This window comes from Pneumocystis carinii (assembly GCF_001477545.1).
Source record: "Pneumocystis carinii B80 chromosome Unknown supercont1.6, whole genome shotgun sequence".
Classification (NCBI taxonomy): domain Eukaryota; kingdom Fungi; phylum Ascomycota; class Pneumocystomycetes; order Pneumocystales; family Pneumocystaceae; genus Pneumocystis; species Pneumocystis carinii.
Genome location: NW_017264718.1, coordinates 421,346 through 447,571, shown reverse-complemented (window position 1 = coordinate 447,571; position 26,226 = coordinate 421,346). Strand labels below are relative to the sequence as shown.

General features: G+C 23.4%; 12 protein-coding genes and 1 non-coding gene across 13 annotated transcripts; 5 read left to right on the top strand and 8 right to left on the bottom strand.

Moving 5' to 3' along the window:
• Positions 1–679: 679 nt before the first annotated feature.
• On the bottom strand, positions 680–1,223 carry T552_01609 (hypothetical protein). Its single transcript, XM_018370187.1, has 3 exons — positions 1,077–1,223; positions 910–1,034; positions 680–864 (listed from the first exon to the last, which is right to left on the bottom strand). Exons 1-3 carry the CDS (start codon positions 1,176–1,178, stop codon positions 726–728), a joined length of 366 nt encoding a protein of 121 aa, XP_018226345.1. The 5' UTR covers positions 1,179–1,223; the 3' UTR covers positions 680–725.
• Positions 1,224–1,408: 185 nt separating this feature from the next.
• On the bottom strand, positions 1,409–3,897 carry T552_01608 (hypothetical protein). The gene is made up of 8 exons (XM_018370186.1): positions 3,834–3,897; positions 3,609–3,787; positions 2,947–3,564; positions 2,523–2,899; positions 2,079–2,473; positions 1,919–2,031; positions 1,791–1,873; positions 1,409–1,746 (listed from the first exon to the last, which is right to left on the bottom strand). Exons 1-8 carry the CDS (start codon positions 3,853–3,855, stop codon positions 1,455–1,457), a joined length of 2,079 nt encoding a protein of 692 aa, XP_018226344.1. The 5' UTR covers positions 3,856–3,897; the 3' UTR covers positions 1,409–1,454.
• Positions 3,898–3,905: 8 nt separating this feature from the next.
• Positions 3,906–6,350, top strand: T552_01607 (hypothetical protein). The gene is made up of 12 exons (XM_018370185.1): positions 3,906–3,930; positions 3,987–4,279; positions 4,327–4,388; positions 4,430–4,494; positions 4,545–4,679; positions 4,726–4,818; positions 4,859–4,953; positions 5,006–5,419; positions 5,460–5,690; positions 5,735–5,841; positions 5,883–6,087; positions 6,128–6,350. Exons 2-12 carry the CDS (start codon positions 3,998–4,000, stop codon positions 6,314–6,316), a joined length of 1,878 nt encoding a protein of 625 aa, XP_018226343.1. The 5' UTR covers positions 3,906–3,930; positions 3,987–3,997; the 3' UTR covers positions 6,317–6,350.
• Positions 6,351–7,297: 947 nt separating this feature from the next.
• T552_01606 (hypothetical protein) lies at positions 7,298–9,674 on the top strand. The gene is made up of 5 exons (XM_018370184.1): positions 7,298–7,366; positions 7,412–7,681; positions 7,728–9,160; positions 9,207–9,403; positions 9,451–9,674. Exons 2-5 carry the CDS (start codon positions 7,434–7,436, stop codon positions 9,631–9,633), a joined length of 2,061 nt encoding a protein of 686 aa, XP_018226342.1. The 5' UTR covers positions 7,298–7,366; positions 7,412–7,433; the 3' UTR covers positions 9,634–9,674.
• Positions 9,675–9,838: 164 nt separating this feature from the next.
• Positions 9,839–13,418, bottom strand: T552_01605 (hypothetical protein; the record flags this gene model as incomplete). Its single annotated transcript, XM_018370183.1, has 12 exons — positions 9,839–9,901; positions 9,950–10,257; positions 10,308–10,576; positions 10,680–10,751; positions 10,796–11,102; positions 11,147–11,243; positions 11,287–12,235; positions 12,285–12,832; positions 12,880–13,010; positions 13,063–13,111; positions 13,156–13,272; positions 13,338–13,418. The coding sequence occupies 12 exons, from the start codon at positions 13,416–13,418 to the stop codon at positions 9,839–9,841; spliced, it is 2,991 nt and encodes a 996-aa protein (XP_018226341.1).
• An 850-nt stretch (positions 13,419–14,268) lies between these two features.
• On the top strand, positions 14,269–14,828 carry T552_01604 (hypothetical protein). The gene is made up of 2 exons (XM_018370182.1): positions 14,269–14,412; positions 14,461–14,828. The coding sequence occupies exons 1-2, from the start codon at positions 14,309–14,311 to the stop codon at positions 14,783–14,785; spliced, it is 429 nt and encodes a 142-aa protein (XP_018226340.1). The 5' UTR covers positions 14,269–14,308; the 3' UTR covers positions 14,786–14,828.
• A 414-nt stretch (positions 14,829–15,242) lies between these two features.
• Positions 15,243–16,136, bottom strand: T552_01603 (hypothetical protein). The gene is made up of 6 exons (XM_018370181.1): positions 16,115–16,136; positions 15,966–16,057; positions 15,852–15,914; positions 15,737–15,811; positions 15,550–15,696; positions 15,243–15,501 (listed from the first exon to the last, which is right to left on the bottom strand). Exons 2-6 carry the CDS (start codon positions 16,031–16,033, stop codon positions 15,285–15,287), a joined length of 570 nt encoding a protein of 189 aa, XP_018226339.1. The 5' UTR covers positions 16,034–16,057; positions 16,115–16,136; the 3' UTR covers positions 15,243–15,284.
• Positions 16,137–16,550: 414 nt separating this feature from the next.
• Positions 16,551–17,487, bottom strand: T552_01602 (peptidyl-prolyl cis-trans isomerase B). The gene is made up of 7 exons (XM_018370180.1): positions 17,392–17,487; positions 17,276–17,346; positions 17,184–17,231; positions 17,092–17,135; positions 16,982–17,045; positions 16,877–16,935; positions 16,551–16,832 (listed from the first exon to the last, which is right to left on the bottom strand). Exons 1-7 carry the CDS (start codon positions 17,472–17,474, stop codon positions 16,605–16,607), a joined length of 597 nt encoding a protein of 198 aa, XP_018226338.1. The 5' UTR covers positions 17,475–17,487; the 3' UTR covers positions 16,551–16,604.
• Positions 17,488–18,366: 879 nt separating this feature from the next.
• On the bottom strand, positions 18,367–19,169 carry T552_01601 (hypothetical protein). Its single transcript, XM_018370179.1, has 4 exons — positions 19,093–19,169; positions 18,899–19,050; positions 18,755–18,856; positions 18,367–18,710 (listed from the first exon to the last, which is right to left on the bottom strand). The coding sequence occupies exons 1-4, from the start codon at positions 19,121–19,123 to the stop codon at positions 18,411–18,413; spliced, it is 585 nt and encodes a 194-aa protein (XP_018226337.1). The 5' UTR covers positions 19,124–19,169; the 3' UTR covers positions 18,367–18,410.
• Positions 19,170–19,178: 9 nt separating this feature from the next.
• On the top strand, positions 19,179–20,937 carry T552_01600 (hypothetical protein). Its single transcript, XM_018370178.1, has 5 exons — positions 19,179–19,478; positions 19,527–19,594; positions 19,640–20,026; positions 20,079–20,401; positions 20,441–20,937. Exons 1-5 carry the CDS (start codon positions 19,223–19,225, stop codon positions 20,889–20,891), a joined length of 1,485 nt encoding a protein of 494 aa, XP_018226336.1. The 5' UTR covers positions 19,179–19,222; the 3' UTR covers positions 20,892–20,937.
• On the bottom strand, positions 20,913–22,667 carry T552_01599 (enolase). Its single transcript, XM_018370177.1, has 9 exons — positions 22,576–22,667; positions 22,395–22,526; positions 22,215–22,343; positions 22,103–22,170; positions 21,820–22,054; positions 21,433–21,775; positions 21,237–21,390; positions 21,050–21,193; positions 20,913–21,009 (listed from the first exon to the last, which is right to left on the bottom strand). Exons 1-9 carry the CDS (start codon positions 22,619–22,621, stop codon positions 20,959–20,961), a joined length of 1,302 nt encoding a protein of 433 aa, XP_018226335.1. The 5' UTR covers positions 22,622–22,667; the 3' UTR covers positions 20,913–20,958.
• A 593-nt stretch (positions 22,668–23,260) lies between these two features.
• On the bottom strand, positions 23,261–23,333 carry T552_05020. The gene has a single exon. It is a non-coding gene; the product is annotated as a tRNA-Cys (tRNA).
• Positions 23,334–23,825: 492 nt separating this feature from the next.
• T552_01597 (26S protease regulatory subunit 10B) lies at positions 23,826–25,326 on the top strand. Its single transcript, XM_018370176.1, has 5 exons — positions 23,826–23,961; positions 24,018–24,417; positions 24,464–24,833; positions 24,879–25,073; positions 25,118–25,326. The coding sequence occupies exons 2-5, from the start codon at positions 24,280–24,282 to the stop codon at positions 25,279–25,281; spliced, it is 867 nt and encodes a 288-aa protein (XP_018226334.1). The 5' UTR covers positions 23,826–23,961; positions 24,018–24,279; the 3' UTR covers positions 25,282–25,326.
• The last annotated feature ends 900 nt before the right edge of the window (positions 25,327–26,226 follow it).

The window sequence follows — 26,226 nt, the reverse complement described above, 5'->3', positions numbered from 1 at the left end:
TAATTCTCAATTCTTAGGAATTATAAATTCTATTATTATATACAATTTATATTATATTATTTAATATATGTATAATATTTTTAATAGTCTATGAATATCTTAAAGATCTGTTATATTTGTATAAAATAAAGTATTATGATTGTTAGAAAATGTAGAAATTCCCTAGAAGACTAATGTTTAAAAATAATTTTGTACAATTTTAATAAACTCTGGTTTTTTAACAAAGCTTATATATCTGTATATATTTAGGTTCTATTTTTTTATAATAATCAGTTGAAGTTTATTTTGAATAAAACATTTTTAATAATATACTAAAGTTAAAAGTTAGCATCATAATTTTTCAAAATGATGTAAAATGTTCGTTAAAAGTTTTAAGGAAATTTGTTTTAATTACTGACTATGAAATAAATTCCTATTTCAAAAATGTTTAAATATGTACTCGATATAAAATAATATGTTTGATTCAAAACAATATTGCTTTTGTTACTATAATCTAAGTGAAAGGATTTAATATATAAAAACTACTTTACAAATTTCTAATAATGGTTCATTGATAATATAATATAATAAAAAATAGGTTTGAAATTATAGCTTGTATATTAGAATATTGAGTTATTAAATTATCATAATAAGTTACGATATTTCATTATTCTTTTTTGTCTTATCTATATTTTTTCTGGATTAATTGTCTACCTTTTTTATGTGAATGATTAATTTATTCCATACTAAGTATTTCTTTTTTCTGTTGTTTTTTCAAGATCATTTTTAATTTCCTGCATAATGATATTTACTCTTGTTCGAAATTCTTTGTTCATAAATATAGTGTCATTCATTAATTCTCTTGCATGATTATAAACCTCGCTTCTATAAAAAAAATGAATTAAGCATATAAGATTTTAGATAACTCACTTATCAATTATATTGCCAATCATTATAACAGTCTTTCCACGATCTTGAGTAAATAATGTGTGATTATTGTCTATTTCTTTTCTAATTATTTCTTCAAGTTTAGATTTAAGTTGTAATCCAGTATTCTACTTAATTTAGAGTGATGAAATTTAATAGATCAAAACTACTGAATTCTTATATATTGTTAAGATTTCCTTTCTTAAAGAATCAAATTTTCCATTTAGTTTGAATTTATGAACAAGTTCTGTGATGGCGATTTCTTTATCCATTAAATTTTTGAATTTTGATAGAAATTGTTTTTTAGGTTATTTAAAATTTTATGCTAAATTAAATCTCATTTAAAAAAAATAGTATATTGTTTTAAAATGCTTTTTTAGAAATTATTGAGAAATTATATATCTAGGCTTTTATGGCAAAAATAAAAGGAGTTTTTTAAGAAATAATAATAATTTTAGATATATAATACTATATTTTTAAAATTTATGCATTGTTAATTATAGAATTTATACTTTTTAAATGGTTAAATTTAGTTTGAATTTTTAAAATTAATATATATATTTCTTCTTGGGGTTATGTTTTTTTGATATTTGCTTATCTATTAATTTTCGCTTGTTCTTTTGAGTTAATTTTTTATGTATAAACATCATAAAATTTTTTCTACGTGATTTTTCTTTATTTGTAGTAGAATGACTTATTTTTGCTTGTTCTGTTTTTTTAGATATAAATTTTGTTTTATTTTTTTGACTCTTTTCAATGTTTGTATTTTCTTCATGTCTATTTTTTTTATAATACCTCTCACTATTATTATTATTATCTATATCATGCGTAATTTTTCTCCTATAATTGTTTAGAAAAAGGTTTATATAATATTAGTAGAATACTTTAATAGATTTTGGTTTTTATTGATTGATATATTTTTTTGTTCTTTAAGTTCTTGAAGTTTCGAAAAATCAGGAGTAAAAATCTTTATATTAGTTATTAATTGTATTTTTAAGAGGGGAGAAAAAACCATAGAAATAGCTAAATCATGAGGGTTATTAGTATTTTCCTTAATTGCTATCTTCCGGAAACTATTTTTAGATATTTCTTCATTATCATCTGTATATTTTGATAGCTTTGTTTCTGAAAATTTATCAAAATTATTTTTTTATTTAAAATAATATTATTACCAGTATTAACTTGTTCTCCTGTATATATAATTATATTTTTTTTATCTAATTGCTCTTTTATGTTATTTTTCCTATTTTCATTATAGTTATTTATGTTATATTTGCTTTTTTTTATCCATTCTCCCAACATTTTTAGTCCTTCAATACTTTCCTGAATATCTCGTTCCTCCCCAAACTTTAAAGATTTTCTTTTATTTAGAGATATATTAGTCATTTTTCCTCTATCTTTCTTTTCGAGCAATTCTGGAGCAAGATCACGATATAATTTTATCAAACTTCTAGCAGCTAACATTACATCTTTATATTTACTTTTCTTGTACTTTGAAAAACTTTGAAGAAGTTCTTTCCTCATTGCCAAAGGTTGCTTAGAACAAATAGCTCTTATACCGTTTAATCTCAATATGAATTAGTGTTTATAATATCAAATATAAAATTGATATTTACCCTAAAGCTACTATTTCCGGTGAAACACTATCAATAACAAATTCTGTTGCTATTTTTTCAATTATAGGTTCAATATCATCTAGAGGAATAAGATCGTGACAAGCTTGAGCAGTACATATAATAAAATGTGTAATGTTTTTTTGATTTGGATTGAGGTATTTTAATAAAAGAGTGTATATTCCTAAAATATTAAGCTTGTGTGTATTAATTAAATTAGATAAGAGCTGTAATAATAGTAATTTATGTTTTAAAATAAGATGCGAATTTTTTTTTGAAAAATATTTGGAAAATATTTTTTCTGCAAATCCTTGAGGATCTTGTAATAGTTCAATAGCACTAAAATTTTGTAGAATTTTTTTTTTATTTTTATTCTGTTTCTATGATTTTTCAGATAGGAATGATTTTTACTTTTATAAATATAAACCTTTTTTACATTAATCTTTGAAATCTTTCTCATTCTTTTTTTATTTTTTTTATTTATGGATAGCCTGTGTTTATTATTTATATTTTTTTGGTTATTTTCTTCACTATTGTCACTGTCATCTGATGAATTATCGACATTAAGAAAAAAATTGATTGCTGCTATCATTATTTTGGTATTAGGGTGTAATACAGCTTCCTTCATAATTTCTACTGTAAACGTATCATTCCATATTTTTAAATTCCATAATTTTTGGCAGAGTTTGACTGCCCAGAATCCAAAAAACGATTCATCTTTATTTTTCTGAATTGTTTCATATAAAATTGTTTTTCCCATTTTATTTATTTTATTATTGCATGATTTAAGATTTGCATTTTTTATCTCTGATAAGATTATTGTAAATATCCGCATATGAAGTGATTTAGTATTAGATGAAGATAAAACTGCAAAAATAATTTTAAGTAAATAAGCGGAAGATATTATATTTTTATTTCTTAAAAGAATTAGAGCCTGGATAATCTTTTCCTTGGTTTCACTATGTAGATTATTTTTGAAATTCAATAATAATGTAACCATATCGTTTGGAAATTTCTCTGTTTCTTTAGGAAAGCATGAGCACATCTATTGTAAAAAATTAAAAATAAAAATTTTAGGAGGATTTTTACTTGAGATATGAATATAATAAGATTTAAAAAATCCTCACTTTTTTCATTTGTGTTTTCTATGAAAATATCTCTCATTGCTTCATAATGTCTCCATTGTATGAAAAAATCTTCTTTATAAGATTTTGGGTCTTTTTTTATTAAGTTTTGTAATTTTGGAATATTAGTCGGTAAAAGCAAAGCTAGAAAATGGTTTATGGATGATTTTCTTTTGTTGTCGTAATTTACCTCTGTTTTTTTTCTTAATCATTAATATTTTTAAAATAATATTTTTTGTATTTTTAAATATCGTTTTGATAAAAGCGATTTATCTTTTTGTTAGGAAGTATAAAAATTATTTTTGAATATTTAAAATGTTTTAAATAATAATTTAATTCGTAGTTTTTAGAAAAATGTCACATGTAAATACAGATACTTTTTTAAAGGATGAACTTTCTCATTATTTTGGAAGTGCTATTAAAAATAGGCCTGAAGTCTTGATGGAATGTTTGTCTATACTAAAACTTCATTCAATTTCTGCAATAGAGCTTTTTTACAGATGGGAGTCCTGGTGTTTAAAAATGGGTAATGAACCAGAATTGATACTTGAAAATATTCTACTTTTTAAGCAAGATATGCAATGTATGCTTGAAAAAAAAAGTAATTTAAAGACAAAACGGTTAGCTCAAAATAAAGTAATGATAATATTTTTAATATATTTATATGCTTAATTTAATTGTAGAATTATAATAATCTTCATTTTTCTTCAAGTTTGTCCAGTAAAGCTTTGGAATTTGATAATATGTAGGCTTTAAATCCTATATTTTTAAAATTTTTAATAATAGTCTTTCAAATATTATACCTAATACCTCTCAAAATTCAAAAAAAATACATAATTCTTCAATTTTGGGTATGTAAGAGTTTTTTAGTTATTAAATGAATTTTTTCATAATTCTTTAGATGACAAATCTTTAGTTTCTATGGAAAATGATAATCGTATATTGGCTGGTTTCACTTCCAACTTTATAAATTCTGGGGAAATTATGGAGACTCTTAATTCACATATTCTTTTTAATGATACTAATTATATAAATGGTTTGATTTTTTCAATATTGATGTATTTATGTTAAGTAGATTTAAGAAAAACAGAGGAAAATATTTTTTACTGCTAATTTTGACCCAAAGAAATATTCTTTTAAAACAATGTATCAAAAGTTATCAGAGATTTCAGAAGGTTATATATATTTATAATTATTAGTTTTTAATATATTTAGTTCTTGATGATAAAATTGATACGTTTACTGATGAGTTAATTAAGTATTATGATCTTTCTGAAAATGATTTTGGGAATCCTTCTTATGTATCACATGTATATATTTATGTTTATTTATTTATATTTATGCTTATTCTAAGTTTGTTAGAATGAAATAATAGTTGTAGGAAGAATTATATGTGATTCTGATTCTGAAGGTTATTTGAATACTACTTCTATAATTCTGGAGACTTCTCGTAGATTCTGTTCAGGTAGTCGTGTTTTATTGCATATTGATAGTCTTGATAGTTACTCTCTTTTTCCGGGTCAAATATTGGGAGTTAAAGGAATTAACTCTACTGGTGTTTATTTTTCTGTTCATGAGTTTTTAATGCTACCTCTCTTACCTTTTCCTGTTACTAGTTTATTTGATTTTAAGAAGTATAATACTCCATTAAATGGTATTCCTCAAAAAATATTTGTTGCTGCTGGTCCATATACAGTTGATGATAACATCTTATATGAGCCATTTATTGAGTTATGTAATAAAATAGAAGAAATGAGTCCAGATGTTGTTATTTTAGTATGTTTGGATTTTATTAAATTTTATTAATTTTTAATAGATAGGGCCATTTTTGGATTTAAGACATCCTTTGATTTCTACTGGGAATTTTAATATGTCTTTAAAAGATGATATAGGTTCATTAGATGATTTGTTTAAACATTACATCAGTTCTAAGATTATGAAATTGAATTGCTTAATAGTTATTGTTCCTCATATTCAAGATGCTTGTTGTAGGCATGCTGCATGGCCTCAAGATTGTTTCAATAAAAGATCTTTAGGATTAGGAAAGGTAATTTTTTCAGGATAACGATTTAAGTTTTTTAAACTTAGTAGAATGTAAAATGCATACCTAATCCTGCTATGTTTTCTTTAAATGAAGTTATTATTGGCGTTAGTTCAAATGATATTCTTATGTCTTTATCTAAATCTGAAATTATTAAGTAAGTAAATTAATGTTTATTTTTATCTGTTAAACTATAAGATCTCCTTTATATTCAAATACCTTAGCACGATTATCATATCATGTATTACAACAAAGACATTTTTATCCATTGTTTCCTGGTACAGCATATGAGCCTTCTATTAGTGGAGCAAATTTAGATATTGCTTCTATAGAATTAGGAGGAATTTCTCATGTATTGCCTGATATTTTAATATTACCCAGTGATCTTCAGTATTTTTCTAAAGTGAATTAAGGTTTTTTATGTTTAAATTAATTAATTATAGGTTGTTTGTAATACTGTTGTTTTAAACCCAGGTTATTTGGCTAAAAAACATGATTTTGGGAGTTATGCTATTATATATATAAAACCTCGGGATTTAGGAGAAGTTGAATCAAATGATATTGATCCAAATGATATAATGATTCCTCATAATATATCTGAAAGAGTTAGAGTTGATATAATTAAGATTTGAATTTTTAATTTTAGTTTTTATTCAAAGAAAATAAATTATCTTTAAGAAAATTATAAAATATTACATATATCTTCAAGTTTTTTTTTTTGAAAATAATATAATAAAAGTTTGTAGTTCTAAACATTATTAGATTAAATGCAAGATTGGTATATGATAGTTATTTAAAAAAAATGTATACAATTTTTTATATCTTTTAAGTAGTATTTCAAAATATTAAATTCCTGATAATTATTTTGAATTAATAATTAGTGTGATTGATATTTTTATTTGATTTTTATAAAAGTTTTTTTATAGATAATGTTTTGATTTTCTATATAAAATGTAACAAAAATTATAATTTTTAATGTTATTTTATAAAATTATTATTTTAAAAAAATATATAGTCGAATCATATTTGATTTATTAAATGCATAGATTTCTTAATTATTTTTTTTAGTGTTTAAATATTTTATATTTTGCTAATTTATAAATATTTATCTTGTTTATCGATAAACTTTTGTTTATCGATAATAAAAAATGTAATATTTTTTTAATGGTTGCAATTTTGAAGATATTTGTCAGAAGATATACATTGACTTCTAATATTTCATGGAAATTTCTAAGAAAAAACTGTTGTAAAACAAATGAATGTAAAAGATTTTTTGTAACTCAACCTTTTATGAATAAAAATATAAAACAAAGGCTAATAAAGGGATTTAATAATGTATTGAACGGTCCTCAATGTGTTTCTATTTTTAAGATTGCAACTTTTTCATTGATTTCGAAAACCGTTTATAAAATTTTAAAGATTTTTATTGTAGGAGGTTTGCTATTTTTTGGAGGAATCAATTATCTAAATTATAAAATTGAAGGTATATAAAATAATTATTATTTCTTTTTATAAAGTGTTTTAGTTTTAAAATCTTATTTTAATAACATGTTTAATTATTATATAATTTTCTTTAAAACTATTTTGGAGTGTATTAAACAAGATATTTTTTTATCAAAAATTGGAGCTTTTATTTTTAAAAAATCATTTTTGAAATGTTCTCTTCTAAGAGAAGATAGTTTGTATGATTTTTATTAATATAATAATAATTGTCTAAATAGTCATAGTATATCAGAACTATATGATATTATGTTATCTAGTTTTTTTTCATTAAATCTTAACCAAAAGAGGAATGGCGAAATTTGCACGTTACATAATACTTCTAATAATAGTCAAACAATGTTATTAACTAAAGGATTGATTGAAATAAGAAATATATTGCAACAAATAAAACAAAATGAAAAAATAGCATTACCAAACATAGTGGTAATTGGTTCTCAAAGTTCTGGTAAAAGTTCTGTACTTGAAGCTATTATAGGCCGTGAATTTTTACCTAAGTATATTTTAGAAATTAAATATTATTTAATAAATTTGATTTTTTAGAGGAACAGATATGGTTACTAGAAGACCTATTGAGCTAACCTTAGTTCATACATTTGAAACTGATGAGTATGGTGAATTTCCTGATTTAGAACAAAAAAAAGTCAGTTTTGATCAGATTCAAGAAATAATCACTGAATTAAATTATTCTGTATCAGAAAATGATTATATTTCTGATGAACCTATTAGATTAAATATATTTTCACCAAATGTTCCGGATCTTACTTTTATAGATTTACCTGGGTATATTCAAATCCAAAGTAAAGATCAGCCTTCATCCTTAAAAGATAGAATTATAGCATTATGTGAAAAATATATTCAAGAGCCTAATATTATTCTTGCTGTTTCTTCAGCAGATGTTGATCTTGCAAACTCAGTAGCATTACATGCTAGTCGTAAAGTTGATCCCCATGGTATTAGAACTATTGGTGTAGTGACTAAAATGGATCTTGTTACCCCAGAGAGGGGATTTAGCATATTAAAAGATATGAATTATCCTCTTAATCTTGGTTATGTTGGAGTAATTTCTAAGTTTTCCCAATCTTTTCTTGATAAAAATATCAATGTTTCTGATTTAATAGATAAAAATGAGAAAGAATATTTCTCTAGTTTTCGTGAATTTAGCAATAATGATTGTTTTGTTGGAGTGGCCACCTTGAAAAAAAAACTTGTACAAATACTTGAAGATTCAATGGTACAAAATTTACAAAATATATATGGAATTATTAGATTGGAATTAGAGCATGTATCATATCAACTTAAAGTTGAATATAATGATCGATTTCTTACTCAAGAAGTTTATATGGCCGAATTAGTAGATATTTTAAAGTATCGCTTTAAAAAGTTTGTTGAAAATTTTGGAAAGTCTCAAATTCGATTGATATTAAAAGATATTTTAAACCAGAAGGTTTTAAACTTGTTAGCAGAGAGATATTGGTTAGATCAATCAATCTGTAATTCTCCAAAAAAGTCTTTTGATGACGCATATTGGAAACATAAATTAGATACATCTATATCATCTCTTACAAAATTGGGTGTAGGGCGTCTTGTTACTGATTTATTGACATCTATCATTGCTTCTGAAATGGAAAAAATATCTCAAGAAAATCAATTTAAGGTTCATCCATATGTAAAACAATGTATTGTTCAATTAACTCAAGATATTTTAAAAGAAAAATACCACAGTACTGTTGAACAAGTTGAAAACTCTATAAAACCATATAAATATGAAATTGATGTTGATGAGGATGAATGGGAATTAGGAAGAAAACGTTCTCAAGAAATTTTAAAAAAAGAAATAAAAATGTGTCGAGACGCTTTTAGAAAGCTTAAAGAAACTATAGGGAGTAAGAAAATAGAAAAAATTGTTAATTTAATTGTTACTGGGAAAAATGATTATGATACTATAGAATATAGTAAATCTTTAATAGAAAAAGGTTTAAACGAATTTTTTTATCTTTAATGTATAATTATGTATTTTAGGTCAACAAGCAATTTTTTTAAATAATAGGGAAAATATTTTAAGTAAAAGACTAAAATTTGTGAAATCAGAAAAATGCAAAAGTGTCGTTAATAAATATTATTGTCCTGAAATTTTTTTGGAAATTGTTGTGAAGAAATTGGTTGATATTTCAGTTCCTTTTCTTGATGCTGAATTGTTTTCTGAATTTGTACATCAGGTAGATATATGTGATTTCTATAATTTATAGTTTAACATAAATTATAGTTTCCGCGAGATCTTGATAATAGACTTATTTATAATTTAACATCAGAGCAACTAGAAAAAATTGCTAATGAGAATTTTGAAATTAAAAAACAATTTGATTTGCAGGAAAAGAAAGCACTTTTGAAACTAGCTTTAAATAAAATAGAGTCTTTGATGTTATTTAAGAAAAATGTATTATTCTAGTTAAATGGCTTAATAAATTCTAATATGTTTTATTAATTTCAGTTTATATGATAAATTTAGTAAAAATTGGTTCAATTGAATTATTTTAGTCTATTTAGATATTCTTTCTGATGAAGTTCCTGTAATTTTTAAAAAATATCTGATTTTTGTAATAAATATTGTTAATTAAGCTAAACCGCTTATTTTTAGTATATAAATTTATTTTTTATCGTTTAAGTGTTCTTTGTTTCTCTGCACGAAAGATTATTTTTTGATTTATGAAAAGTCCCTAATATTATAAATTGAATTAATTAAAAAAAAAGTGCTAGATAATTACCTTTCTTTTTCTTATGTCATTTATGTATTTTTGGGATATATTTTCCTTATTTTTATTATTTTCTGTGTCTTCTAGATCTTTAGCTCCAGATATCCAAAATGGATCCTGGTCTAAAATTTCAAATCCACTGAAAATTAACTGTGGATTGGCTGCACCAGATGTTTTTTTTCGTATATCTTTTGAAAAACCAAACGATTCCACAATAGGTAATAAAGCTTTTATTAGATATAAAGTTCCTCTTAATTCTTGAGAAACAATACGTCCTCTTCTTTTAGAAATAATTGCATGGATTTTTCCCAAAACATTACCTGGTTATTAAAATTATAAATTATTTCCTTAAATATAAAAAAATACATACTAGGTGTTTGAATATCACATGCATACATAGAAAGCATTAAGCGTGGAGACCAGTCTAAAAATCCTTGCTTAATCCCATCCTTGAATGATGATATTAAATGACTAGTAATTTGTTCTATTTTTAATTTATGATTAATATTGATGTTTTCAAATTCAATATCTTCAATAAATATAGAAACACCATGCATTGGTTCTTCTGCTAATGGGCCTTGTAATACAGATAATTGGAATCCTGTGTTAATGTGCTTTTCTATTTCATTGAATGATAAACTTTGTAAATCATTGTTAATATCTGAATTTTTTGCTATAAATGAGTTATTAATAAATCTATATATATTTAGCTTATATTTTCAAATATACTTATAAAACTAACAACTTTCTTAATTTTCCTGTATTATCTATCAATATGTTTGGTCCAGTTTTATTAGGACCGAATGCAACAATTCTGTAATATTGTTAAATAAGACTTAAAATTTTTTTGAAAATAACCTCTCATATACTTTTGTCCAGTCTATATCTGTTTTTTTTGTTGAATTGAATTTTTCAATCAATTGTTTCTTAAAACTATCTAATTTGAAATTATTAGATGAATTCGTGTCTAGGTGATTAGTAATTGATGAATCTGCAGTTTCAATGTATAGATATGCCTCTTTTATGATTTTCGAAAATGAATATATATATTCTGTAATATCCTTAGGTAAAGGATAAACTCTAAGTTTTATTTTTATATTAGTTAAAGGTACTGAAACTTCTACTATGCCTTTTAGAACGTTATTTTCTTTAAAAAGTGTTGAATCTATAAATATATTAATAATTATTATAAAATGTGTGTTGTTTTACCTTTTAGTTTTACTATAGTTTCTCGAAATGGGACAATAGGTTTTGAAACATGTATATTTATTTTCGAAAATTTCTCACACAAGTCTTTTAAACATTTCTATGGAATTTTATCGTTATATTATGCATAAGAAAAAACTTACTTCAAGATGAAGTTCACCTGTTGTTAGAATTATATGTTCTCCTGAATCTTGATGTTGTATTTGAACACATGGGTCTGATTGATTAAGTAATTTAAGGCCTTCTATAAGTTTTTGCATATCTGAAGGCAATGTAGGTTCAATAGCTACTCTAACAATAGGTGCGCCATTTATAATGCTAGCTAAATTATAGCAAATAGGTAGAGATGATATGGTTCCATTTTTGATAATGCTTTTTTCTAACCCCCCGATTCCAAATATATTACCTGCATAAACCTTTTCAATTTGTATTAATTCTTTCCCCATAAGTAAATATAAATTAGAAACTATAATTTTAGATATATTTTTTTCTGGCGTTTTTGGATCATATTTTGGTTTAAAAACATATAGTTCTTGCCCTATATTTATGATTCCACTATATAATCTTGTAAAACCTATGAAACAGTTTTTTTCAAAATATTTGGTATGTTCTGAAGAGTTGTAATTATTTTCTTCTAAAATATAATCTGATGATGATTCTAAATCATATGTTTCAGATAGAGGTAAATCTTTTTCCGAAATTTTTATTTGAATTTTTTGTTTTTCATTTTCTAACTTTGCATATGTTTTTTTATCTTTAGGGAGCTCTTTAATAGGTATAGGTATTAATTTACTAACATAGCCTATAACTGGTGATAAGTCATTAGTAGAGCATTCTGTAATTGAATTATATATATATGATGGTACCGAGTCAAAATTAGGGCTATGTTTTATTATATGAGATAGACGCTGTTTTTGAGATTTTCTTGGAGAAGGTATTTGATCAATTATAGAAAGTATAACTGATGTTGAAAGTGGGAGCCATTGAGAAAATACTGATGCAAGAAGGCATTTAGAATCTTTTGAAATGATTTCCCGGTGCGGAATTTTTAGCTCAAGGTTACTGATTATTTTTTCGATTTTATTTTGATCTCTAAATTGAAAGAATAAGAAATGCTAGTGTTATTAAAACTTAATTATACTTATTTAAAATAATTGAATGGTATATAGTCCATATGTTTTCTAATATGAGTTTAACGAACATTGGTTTAAGATTTCTTCCTTTTAAATCTTTTGGCTGCAAAATATCTTTCGTTTTTGGATCTAAATAGAAAGATCCCCATAGTACTTTATTTAATATAGATTGTTTAATTCCTAGCTTTTTTTCGTATATTTCTGAGAATTGATTTATTCTAAATGCCCATCCGTCTATAGCACTACAGATAATAACATTTCCTTTTTCTGGAGAAAAATATAAATCTTTATCTGTTTTCTCGCAGGGTGATGTAACAATATCATTAGTATCATTAGTCTCTTGATTTTCCAATAGCTCATCAATTTCATGATTTTTTAAATTATCTTCTGTAAAAAATGTGCTCATAATAGTATTGACATGATTTAATAGTTGTAGTAGATTTGAATATGCTTCTTCTGGAGAAAGATGCAACTCTAAAATAAATCTGTCGATTTTATTAAATATCAATATTGGTTTTAGTTTTTCTGTCCATGCATGTCGGAGCATTGATATTGTCTAAATAAAAATTATGAATATAATATTAAATCGAAATGGGTATATACTTGACTACAACAACCTTCGATTACGTCAATAATAACTAAAGCACCATCACATAATCTTGATGCAGCTGAAATTTCAAAATTGAAATCTATATGTCCTGGTGAATCGACAAGGTTAATCATATATTCTGAATCTTTAAATAATTTTAGGTATTGGATTATCTATTAAATCTATAATGAGCTTACTAGTTTCGTCTTTTTTTATTATTTTTGCATATAATGAAATTGCACTAGACTTTTTATTTTAGTCTAATATATAGTATTATTTATGAAATATACCTTCATAGTTATTCCTCTTGTTATTTCGTCATCTCTATTATCCAAATATCTTATAGTTCCTGCTATTTTGTTCGAAATAATAAGATTAGAAGCAATAAGTCTATCAGCTAATGTGGTCTATTTTTAGTTTTACAATGTGAATAATATAATAATAATTATTTTCTTTCCTTTCCATGATCAACATGTGCTAATAAACATATATTTCTAATATGATCTGTATTTTTTTGAATATTTACTAAAATTTCTGATAAAACTGATGGCATTATTTTTTCCTTATAAGTTATATGTAAGTATTTTAATTTTAATTTTTTATAGTTAAGATGTTTTGTATCGTAATTTTTTCTTAATATTTAATATTATAATAATTTGTTTTTAAATTAAAAATTATAATTAATGCAATACTAAAACTATATATAACTATACTATCCTTAATATATATATTTAATAATGGTTATTTTAATGAATTTATATATTTTTTAGTACTAATTGTGAAATAAGTAGTTCATGTAATATATGTATTTTAATATAATAGTTAAATTATATTTTAAATGTTATATAGTTACTATGTATCAGAATTTTATGTAATAAAAAATATATACTAGATTTCAATTTCTATTATTTTTTTTTGAAAAGAAATAATAGATTTTTTATGATTGAATGTTTCTAGTAAAAAAAAAAAATTGTTTTAAATTAATAAAAATTAATAACTCGAAATGATATATTATTTCTATAATTTTATATATAATATTTTTAAAAAAAAGTATATAATTGATGAATAAGTAACAAATAAAAATATAATTATGTTTATATAGATTCACAACTTTTTAGAGAAATTATATATCATATAATATATGATAATTTTTATTTTTTCATTTCAATTTTACTTATTCATTTGTTATGTTGTCTAAATTATATGTATTTTAAAAATAGCTATATAAACATAATTAATTTCATTAAAATATTAATCGATAAAACATATATTTTTTTCGATCATTTATAAAAATAAAATATATTATAAAAATTAGATAATCTTTATTGATATCGCGTGTGTATATCAACCCAAATGTCTAAACGTATACAAGTTTTATACTTTTTTGGGATCAAAAGATATATATATACTTTATCAAAATTATTAAATATATTTACACAAAATATGATATTGAAAAATATTGAATCTAAAAAAATACATGAATCTAACATAGTTAAGGACGATATTAATAATGATAAATTGAAATACACTTTACCATATAATAATTTGTATGTTAAGACATTAATTTATAAATTTTATGTAAAAAAATAATTTAGATTAGAAGAAAATAAATATATTAATAAAGTGAAAGTGGAAAAATGTCGGAATATTATAAAAATTTTACAAATTAACTGGAATATAGATGAGCATGACTTAAACCATCGACTTAAAACTGCTATATTATCATTAAAAAAAGGTTATAATATTGACATTATAATTAATTCTAAAAAATCTGATAAAAGGTTTGAATTATCCAAACGAGAAAAAATGTTAAAAAATTTACATGAGAAAATGTTAATCAATGGAGATGAAAGAAAACCTGCAATTGGTACTATAAATGGACTATACAGATTATATTTTAAGCCAAAAAATTGTTTTTAGTAAAATATTAATGAATTTATAAATACAATATATTCATTATGATGTACTTTTTTATTATGATTTTAATTTTATAGATTTTATATGCAGATCGTTTATACTTTTTTAATAGCTTAATTCATATTTTTACATATTTATGATATATTAATTTAAAATCATAATTCATTATCAAAAGATTTTATATCATTATTTTTATATCTGTTAAATATCTAAAAAACTATTATTATTATTATTTTATTTATTCAATAATTTAATTATAGTAAAATTAACTAATTACAAAACTATAATGTTTATTAATAAGCTCAAATTAATAACTTGAACGACCAAATTTGTATAATTTCATCAAATATATTAATATTTTAGATACGTAATACTATTAAAAATATAATCATAAATATTTTTTTTCTTAAATTCTACAAATCTATTGATTAAAAATATATATAATGATTATTTATATAATAAAAAAAATACATAATAAAAAAATCATAATATATATATCAAATTAATCAAGACCTACTAGTCTTTCGACTTTTAATTTATGATTTCCAACATACATAATTGGTACACCAGGAATTTTACGTATAAGGACCTTAAGGTTTTTATCATTAGTAGCAACGATATATGAATTGTTTTGTATTATTCTAGAAATTATACAATTATCAGCATAATTACCTGAATGAGAACAAGGCAGTCTCTCGAAACATGGATCACGAGCAATTCTATTAGATAATTACCAATGTTTATATACAAAAAAATCAAATACTAACCTTAATGCTATTCTAAATTTACTACCTAATTTTTCGAGCTCAGCCATAACGCAATCTGTAATATATGGAATGCATTTTGCATATAAACAATCCATCATTCCCTTTATAATATCTATTTTATTTTTTATACAAAAATTAATAAAATTTCTAAATTATTAATAAGTAATTCAAAAACATATTATCATACGTATCCACTAAAATATGATAAGGTGGGCCTAAAGACATATTATATTGAAAGAATAATGATGAAGAAACTCGAGGACTATCTTATTATTAATGTTTTACATTAGATAATTTCTTACATATTATGAATAAAACCGTTTTTTGATATTTCAGATTCACTTTCATTTTTATTAGAATTACTTCTAGTAAAAAAAGTAAACATTAATAAATGAAATCAAAAAAAAAAAATATACAGTCTTTGATCATGCGAGCTAATCATTCTTTTTATAGATGTATATTTTGTTCTTTTCGTCTTCGCCATATTTAATTTTTTTAATGATATATTCTAGAAATAATTATTAAATTTATAATAAGATCATTTCGTTAATCATATTAAACTAACTGTTTATAAAGCAAATTACCATAAATTATAAAGTTTTAATCATAATGTATGTGTTAAAAATCAAAAAATTAACGATAAATAAAATACAAAAAAAATATTAAAAATTAATGAACATATCACATATATATATATATATATATCGTACAAACTGCTAGAAACATATTTTTTTTCATAAAATATTAATGTTTATTATGATTTATATATTTTAATAATCTATATATTTATTTCATTTAAATATACAAAATATACGTTATTATCGAAAAGTTAAAAATATTCAAATTGTATCATATATACTGTCTTATTATAGTTAATATCATTATAAATACATTTATATCATTTATTCATATAAATTATAAAAAAAGCACGTTTATAATAAAAAATATACAACATATTCAGCTGAAATTCAGGCTATATCATTAAATATTTTTTTAAAATTCAACATTTCTAATAATTTTTACAAAAAAATAGAACAGAATGATAAACATAATAATTACAATTCTCTATGAAAAGGTTCATTTATATGAAGCTCACCTGATTTTATAATTACAATATCAATTTCTGGCTTATCATTATAAGTTGTTTCACAATCCTCTATTTTTTTAACAACATCAAAACCATTAATGACCTCTCCAAATACCACATGTTTACCATCAAGCCATGGTGTTTCTACTGTTGTAATAAAAAATTGGCTGCCATTTGTATCCTTTCCCGCGTTTGCCTAATACATATTACTAAGCAGCTTTTATAGCAATTACTAATAACCATAGATAAAATACCAGGTTTACTATGACGCAATTTAAAATTTTCATCAGAAAATTTATCTTTCAACTATGATTAATTATGATCTACGTATTATTTTGAACAAACCTCCATAAATTGATTTACCACCTGTACCATCGCCACGTGTAAAATCACCTCCCTGAATCATAAACTTTTTACGATTAAAAATATTATGTATATAAAAGAATTAATCCTACATTCTTGATCACACGATGGAATTTAGATCCTTGATATCCATATCCTATTTTAAATAAATAATTATCATGAAAACAATTATTATATCTCCAACCATTTTCACCAGTAGAAAGTACTCTGAAATTCTCTACAGTTTTAGGAACTAATAGAAACATAAACATACAAAAACGAGACAAAAAATCAAACCGGTTTTTCCATATAATCCAAATTCAATTCTACCAAGATATTTTCCACCATACTCAACATCAAAAAACACACTGAATTTCAAAACTAAATAATGTGTTTATAAACATAAAACTTACATATTTGTAATCAAAGGCCCTTTTGCTGCAAAACATTGAAATATAAACATCCCAATAAGGGTTATAAAAATTAAAAGCTTCATATATACTATATTTCTTAAATAAAATTCACATATAATTTATCAAAATTATAATTAGAAAAAAAACAATGAAAAATTTATAATAAACGTTTATTTATCACAATAAAAAAATCAAAAATATGATTAAAAAACGTAATAGATACATATTCATATTTTTTAATTTATATTTTTATTCCAAGATTGTTATTGCATTCTTTATATAATAATACTTATTTTCATAAATATTTTTTTTAATCATTTATTATTTAACAAAAAATAATCTATATGAAGATGCAAAAAAATATAGATTTTTTTTAATAAATTTTTAATATTATATTAAATATTTCTTATATATTTTTCATTAATATTTATATTTAATACTATTATATAATATATGAAAAACATATATATTATCAAAAAACAAACTATAATATATATTATTAATTACAAATCTCTATATAATTTCATGATTTTTACATATAAATACTATTTTTTAATTATATAGTTATACATTTTACAAATACATGAGTGTATAATATACATGCAAACAATCTTTAGAAATATTTACTATTAACTTAAATATTATCATTAATGATTTAATTATATACTACACATTTTTAAATATATCACATCATAAAAATAATAACATCATGATAGAAATAAACACAATATTATATAAAAATAATATTTATACTAAATAATAGTATCTTAAGCAATAAAATATAATATATAAAAAAATAAAATATACTTTAAATAACTATTTTAATCAATTAGACCAAAAAAGATGTTAAAATCTCGAAAAAATAGAACAAAAACTCATAAAAACAAATATATTTAAACATATATATATTTACAAAATATAACATTAATTTATATACTACATAACATAGATTTAATTTAAAGGCTATAAAACATAATTTTTAATTGATATTTTATATTGGATTATAATGATTTTTTTATTTAATCATCAATAATGGAAATACCATTTTTATCAACTAATTTTATTGTAAAACCTTTTAAATCAATAGGAAGCCTCATTTTCATTTCATCTAAACACATTTTTAATAATTTTAATCCATCATCTAAAGTAATGTCTTGTTGATAATATCTATCCAATAAAGACAATACATAATAACTCCCATAGCCATGACATGCATAAGGAACAGTTGAAAAAGTAGCAAGATAATCTAAAAAATGAAGTTGTGCTGATCCAGAAACAATATCATATCCAGCCAAAAGAAGGTTAACACCATATGGCTTCTATTTTTTTCAAAATTATCATCAAATTTTAGTCAAAAACATACACGTGATCTTAAACTATCCGCCAACTCCTTCCAAATGAAACTAGCAACTGCTTTAGTATTTAATTCAATATCATTCTTCATTTCATAAAGCTGAACGTTTGCCTTCAAATTAATAAGACATAAATTAATTCATTATGTGAAAACCTGAATATATTCTGAAAAATTTAGTACATCACCTTCTCTTCCAGAATATAAAAGAAGATTATGAAGATTTAAACACATTGATTTATCATCAGAATCAGTAAGAACAGTAATTCCTCGAACAAATGCTTTATTCGACGCTGTAAGTACATATTCTAAAATATCAAATCATCAGATACAAGCATTTTTTACCATACCCTTTCCCTTCAATGCTAATATGCAATCCATTTTTGTTATTTTAAACAAGTATTTTTTTATAAAATTATCAATATTTAACCGAACACTTAAATTAATTTTTAAAAAGACATTATAAAAAATGATAAAATTATGAATAATTTATCTTTTATGGAATCATTAGATATTTTCAAAAAGGTTCACCTTAAAAAAAAAGAAACTATCAACAAAAAAAGATATTTTAATAAAAACCATAATTCTAATGAAAAAAAAAAAAATGAAAATACTAGTTTAGAAAATAATATAGAATATAATATAAACAAGTATTTAAGTTCAGATGATGAATCTGTTTCGAAAAAACGTCTTAAATTAGCAAAACAATATATTCAAAAAGTACAAACAGAAGTGGGTATTTTTTCTTAATTAATTTAAATGTTATATTTATAATATTAATTAGGAGACTATGATTTTGATGCAAAAAATATTGATAATGATTTGATATCTAAAAAATTAAACGATAATATAGTATTTCATAATTTATATAAGTAGTTCTTAATAATTTATCTTCAGATAGAACATAAAAGAAAGGTATATCTATATATTGCAGATGATCTTGAGATTTATGAACAACCTGCATCCAATTTTATTCAAGGGCATAAACTTTCAGTAACATCAGTTGCTGCCTATGAAAATTATATTTATTCTGTTTCTAAAGATGGCCTTTTACAAAAATGGGATATATCTGATATTAATAATCCTAAAAAGCTTGCATGTGCATTAGGTGGAAAAAGAAATGATGAATCATTTGAAGGGCATATTTCAGAAATTACAGATGTTAAGGTTAGTAGTGATGGTAATTGTGTCGTTACATGTGGAAAGGATAGACGCATTGTTGTAAGAAATTCATCTACATTGGATATTATTTGCACATTTAAGCATCATCGAGATTCTGTTTTGGTTTGTTATATTAGCATTTATTGTTATCAAATCTAAACAAATGATAATACAGGCTTTAACGTTTCGTAAAGGTACGAATCAATTGTATTCATGCTCTTCAGATAGAACAATTAAATTTTGGTCACTTGATGAAATGACATACATACAAACACTTTTTGGACATCAAGAAACAATTCCTGATATTGCATCACTTTCTTTAGAAAGATGTATAAGTGTTGGTTCTAGAGATAGAACAGCAAGATTATGGAAAATTGCAGAAGAATCTCAAATGATTTTTAAAAAAGAAGATGAAAAAAATAACGAGTTTCAAGAAGGAAGCATAGACTGTGTCACAATGATAGACGAAAATCATTTTTTAACTGGATCAGATAATGGGTATTTTTTTTTTTTTTTTTAAAAATCTTATATTAATAGAAACATATGCTTATGGTCTACCTATAAGAAAAAACCTATTTTTACAGTATATTGTGCTCATGGTTATGATTCTTTAAAATCATCTCAGTATTCAGCAGAGCTTAATACATCATTTCCTCCTTTTCATAAACCTCGATGGATTACTTCATTAACTTCACTTTCTTACTCCGATATATTTTTATCAGGTTCGTGGGATGGATATATTAAACTTTGGAAATTATCATCCGATTTGAAAAGTTTTTCTTTAATAACAGAAAATATACTACCAATCAACGGTATTATAAATAGATTATGTGTAACTAAAAGAGGAAAAAGAGCAGAAAATGGAATTAGAATTATTGCTGCTATAGGAAAAGAAAACAGATTAGGGAGATGGCTCAAAAATGAAAATGCAAAAAATGGAATTAAATTTTTTGAAATTAAAAAATTAAAACAAAAAACACAAACATAATTTTTAATATATCCAAATCATTTTATACAACAAAAACATATCAAAATCATAGAAAATAATAAATATATTATTTAATATTTTTAATGTAATTGGCTGAAGCATAAACAGATTGATTAAGCTAAATTGTTAGCCAGTATAATAAATATATTTAAATATACCTCTTCTTCAATCCTCAAAAGCTGATTATATTTTGCTACACGCTCTGAACGGCATGGAGCACCAGTCTTAATTTGACCAGTACCAAGACCAACAACAAGATCAGCAATAACTGTATCTTCAGTTTCACCACTACGATGAGAAACCTAATATATATATATAAATTAATAAATAAAATGAAAACAATACCATGACTCCCCAACCAGCATCAAAAGCTGTTTTACAAGCTTCGATACTTTCAGAAATGGTTCCTATCTGATTAATCTTCAAAAGTAAACAATTACATGCCTTTTTATCAACAGCTTCCTTTATTCGAAAAACATTTGTAACAGTCAAATCATCACTATTATATTAAAGAAATAAATACAAAAAAACATTATATTACCCGACAATTTGAAACGTAGCATGTTTAGATAAATAAATCCAAGCATCCCAATCATCCTGATCAAAAGGATCCTCAATAGAAACTATAGGATATCTATTAGAAAGATCTAAATAAATATCTGCAAGTTCTTTAGAAGTTTTATGTTGAGAAGAATCACTTTCAGGATTTTTAAAATCTAAATCATATTTGCCATTCTTATAAAATTCACTAGCAGCAACATCTAATGCAATTTTTATTTTTCCAGTATAACCAGCTTCTTCAATAGCAGTAACAATAAGATCAAGAGCTTCATCAGCTGTTTGAATATCTGGAGCAACGCCGCCCTCATCACCGACATTTCCAGCTTACAATACTGATTAGAAAAAAAAATTAACAAAAATTTATTACCGGAATGCCCATATCTCTTTCTAGAAAGCTTTTTTAAAGCAGAATAAACCTCAGAGCCTTGCTGCATAGCTTCATGAAATGTAACAGCACTAGTAGGAAGAATCATAAACTCTTGAAAAGCTAACCTTCCACCGGCATGTGATCCCCCATTAAGTACATTAAAACATGGAAGAGGAAGAATAAATGGCTCTTTAATATCAGCAATATCAGCAAAATGTCGATAAAGAGGAACACCCTAGAAATGTTATAAACATAAAGTAACTCATAGTAAACAATTGTAAACCTTTTCAGCAGCAGCAGCCTTACAAATAGCAATAGAAACACCAAGAATAGCATTAGCTCCAAGTCTTGCTGAAAACATATAAATAAAAGAGCAAAATATTTTTGTAAATTACATTTATTAGAAGTACCATCAAGATCAATAAGAAATTTATCTATAGAACGTTGATCCTTAATATCAATGCCTGCAGATAAAAGAGAAGGGGCAATGATATCATTAACGTTGGAAACTGCAAGAGTAACTCCTATGAAATTTTATTAATTTATCATAAATCAAAAAAATAAAAATTAAAAACCTTTTCCAGACCAAGAAGAACCATTATCACGTAATTCCAAAGCTTCATGAATTCCTGTTGAAGCACCTGAAGGTACATTTGCTCGATGAACCCCTGTTTCTGTAGTCACTTCTACTTCTACAGTAGGATTACCTAGAAAAATTATAATTTAAAAAAATTAAACCATATATAATATCTATACCTCGTGAATCATAAATTGATCTTGCGTGAATTTTAAAAATTCCCATAATTTTTTTTAATAATAGTATTTTTTTTTAATATCGAGCGATATTTTTAATTGTATTAATATCTTTAAAAAATTTGACAATAAAAATCGGTATAGTCAAATATTTTTTATCTAAAATATTTCATACTATTTATTTATAGATAAATAAATTTAATATTAATAAAATATAAGAATGAAATACCCTACAATCAAAAGTAATATAATTAATGTCTTACAATTCCATCAAATTATTCTCATAAAAATATGAATTATTAATAAAAACTTATATTAATATCTGAAAATAATATAAATGAAAGTATTTTCCTTAATCACTATATTTTACTGTTTTAAACTACAAATCATACAAAGAAAGTATTAAAAAAAACTAATTTAACTTTTAAAAATGTTTTATATTTATTTTCGTTATAATCATAGTAAAATTATGAAATAAAATGTTAGATCATTTATTACTGATAAATTGTAGATCTTTTTAATTTATCAACATAAAAAATTATCTTTTAATAATTTTAACACTATTATAATACTTAAAACAATATAGTTACATAAAATCATTAATAAACATTATAAAAATAGTGTTTTTCTAAAAAATCACATTTATATACTATTTTTTTTATATTTAACTAAAAGTAGATTTGAAAAAAGTCCCCGGTCGGATTTGAACCAACGATCTTAGGATCTGCAATCCCACGCCTTAACCGCTTGGCCACGGAGACACTCGCAGAAGCTTGCTGAATATAAAATATAACTTTAAAAATTTAATATAAATTTTATAATAGTTTTCTTAATAGATTTTAAACATTATCATTATTACATTCATAAATTCAAGCTCATAAATTTATTTAAATTGCTTGTAAAATATAAAAAATATTTAAATATTACCTTCATTTCAAATATTTATTCTAAATTACAATTAAAATATATTCCATTATTTTTTTAAATGATTAAAAATATTATTACAATAAAACAAAAAATTATCAAAAAAAACTTTGATAAAACTATACGACGTTTTTTTATTTTAAAAAATATAACATGATTTAGCCATTTTTGAAATAAATATTTTTTTATTAAAAACGAAATTTATTAAAAATACAAAATATATATATATTATTTTAATTGTGTCGTCAATATATATTTATTAAATTCAAATACAAAGAAAATCGGCACTTATATTTCATGCAATTCTTATATAATAATTTAATTTATATTTTTAAAACTTAAATTTTGTGGTTCGATGTTTAATATAAAAATTAATGGAGAACATACAACAAAAAGAAGAAGTAATAAATTCGTTTAAACAAAAGCTTATAGAACATAAAGAATGGGATTCAAAGCTGAAAAAATGTATGAATTTTCCTAAAAAAATTAAAATTTTAATAAAAAACTAATTATGAAATAAGTACGCAAAACAATTGGAGAACAAAAAAAAACTTATACAAAAACAGAAGAAGATATTAAAGCATTACAGTCAGTTGGCCAGATAATCGGGGAAGTTCTAAAACAATTAGATGAAGGAAAACATAAGAAATATTGTATATTATATAATTAATATAAATAGAACGTTTTATTGTAAAAGCATCTAGTGGACCACGATATGTTGTCAGCTGCAGGACAAGTGTCTGTAAAGATAAATTAAAGCAAGGGGTCCGGGTTTCTCTTGATATGACTACTCTTACTATTATGCGCATATTACCACGTGAAGTAGATCCTCTTGTTTATAATATGTCTCTTGAAGATCCTGGAAAAATGAATTTTACTAATATTGGCGGACTTAATGAACAAATTCGAAAACTAAGAGAGGTTTTTATTTTCTAGTATTTTTTTAAAGTTTTAACATTAAACTTAGGTTATCGAATTACCACTCAAAAATCCAGAACTTTTTCGCCGAGTAGGTATTAAACCGCCTAAAGGCGTTTTATTATACGGTCCTCCGGGAACAGGGAAGACGCTGCTTGCCAAAGCTGTAGCATCATCATTAGAAACAAATTTTTTAAAGGTTGTTTCATCAGCTATTGTCGATAAATATATAGGCGAATCCTCTCGTTTAATCAGAGAAATGTTTGGTTATGCGAAAGAACATGAACCATGCATAATTTTTATGGATGAAATTGATGCCATTGGTGGTCGTCGATTTTCAGAAGGCACATCAGCAGATCGAGAAATTCAACGAACTCTCATGGAGCTCTTAAATTGCATGGATGGGTTTGATTATCTTGGTATATCTTTTATACATAAATTCCCATTATATATTAACATTTTAGGACAAACAAAAATTATTATGGCTACTAATCGCCCTGATACTCTTGATCCTGCTTTGCTTCGACCTGGCCGTCTTGATCGTAAAATTGAGATACCTCTTCCTAATGAACAAGGACGTCTCGAAATTCTTAAAATTCATGCACAAGACATTCAAAAACAAGGTGAAATAGATTATGAGGCAATTGTAAAATTATCAGGTATCTTCTATATTCTTTTTCTAATTTATATTTATATAACTTAGATTCTTTTAATGGTGCAGATCTTCGTAATGTTATTACGGAAGCAGGTTTTTTTGCTATTCGTGATGATAGAGACTATATCATTCAAAATGATCTTATAAAGGCTGTCCGAAAAGTTGCAGAAGCCAAACGTCTTGAAGATAAATTAGAATATAAGAAAATCTAATTTATTATATTAGTCAGATACATTATATAAACTGTTGATTTTAATCATTAGAGATATAAAGCAGATTAAAGTACAAAAAAGATAAATATCGAAATTTATTAACTATATTTTACATAAAACAAAACAAAAACACAATATTTTAATGTCTTTATTTCCATATACGAAATAAATTAAAAAATAAAAATATTTTTTTTACTGAATTTTTAATAAGAATACATATATACTTATTTAGATATATGAAATTAATATATAAATTATTTAGTAAATTAATACATTATATTGTACTCAATATATTCATCTACTATAAAAATGATTACCATTAAAATATATCCTATATTATTATCATGATCATACTAACTAAACCTCGAATGAAAAAAGCTAATACGCTAAATTGAAGCATTGCAGAGAATTTATTACTAGGAAATGAATCCAAAAAATTAACAAGATCAATTTCAAATGAATTACTGAAAACTCCAATTGTATTATCAAATAATAATTTATCAATAAAATTCAATTGATAATATCGGCAACAAAAACTAAAAGAATTAAATAAGAAAAGTGAAAAAACTGTATATTTTAAACAAGAACCCCAGAAATTTTAACATCCTTTAATTCAAAAATAACCTTTTTATTCAAGATAATATTAATATATTTTTACAATTAATATCCCTAAGAACAATTGATCAAAAAATCTTTCAATATCATATTATTTTCCCTGTTTAAGACCCTATTACTTTTATTGTTAAATAGAAAACATTTATCCAATTAATTTTCTATTTCCTAAAAAGAAAATTTATTCAAAGGATATCTAATTTTATTTTCCTATTTAAGCTTAAAACTTGATGACTTAAACTGATTTAGCACTTTAGTATCTCTTCAAACTCACCTTTTTTGACTAATAGAAATTTAATTTTTTTATAATTAAAACAATATTTCTTTTAATAC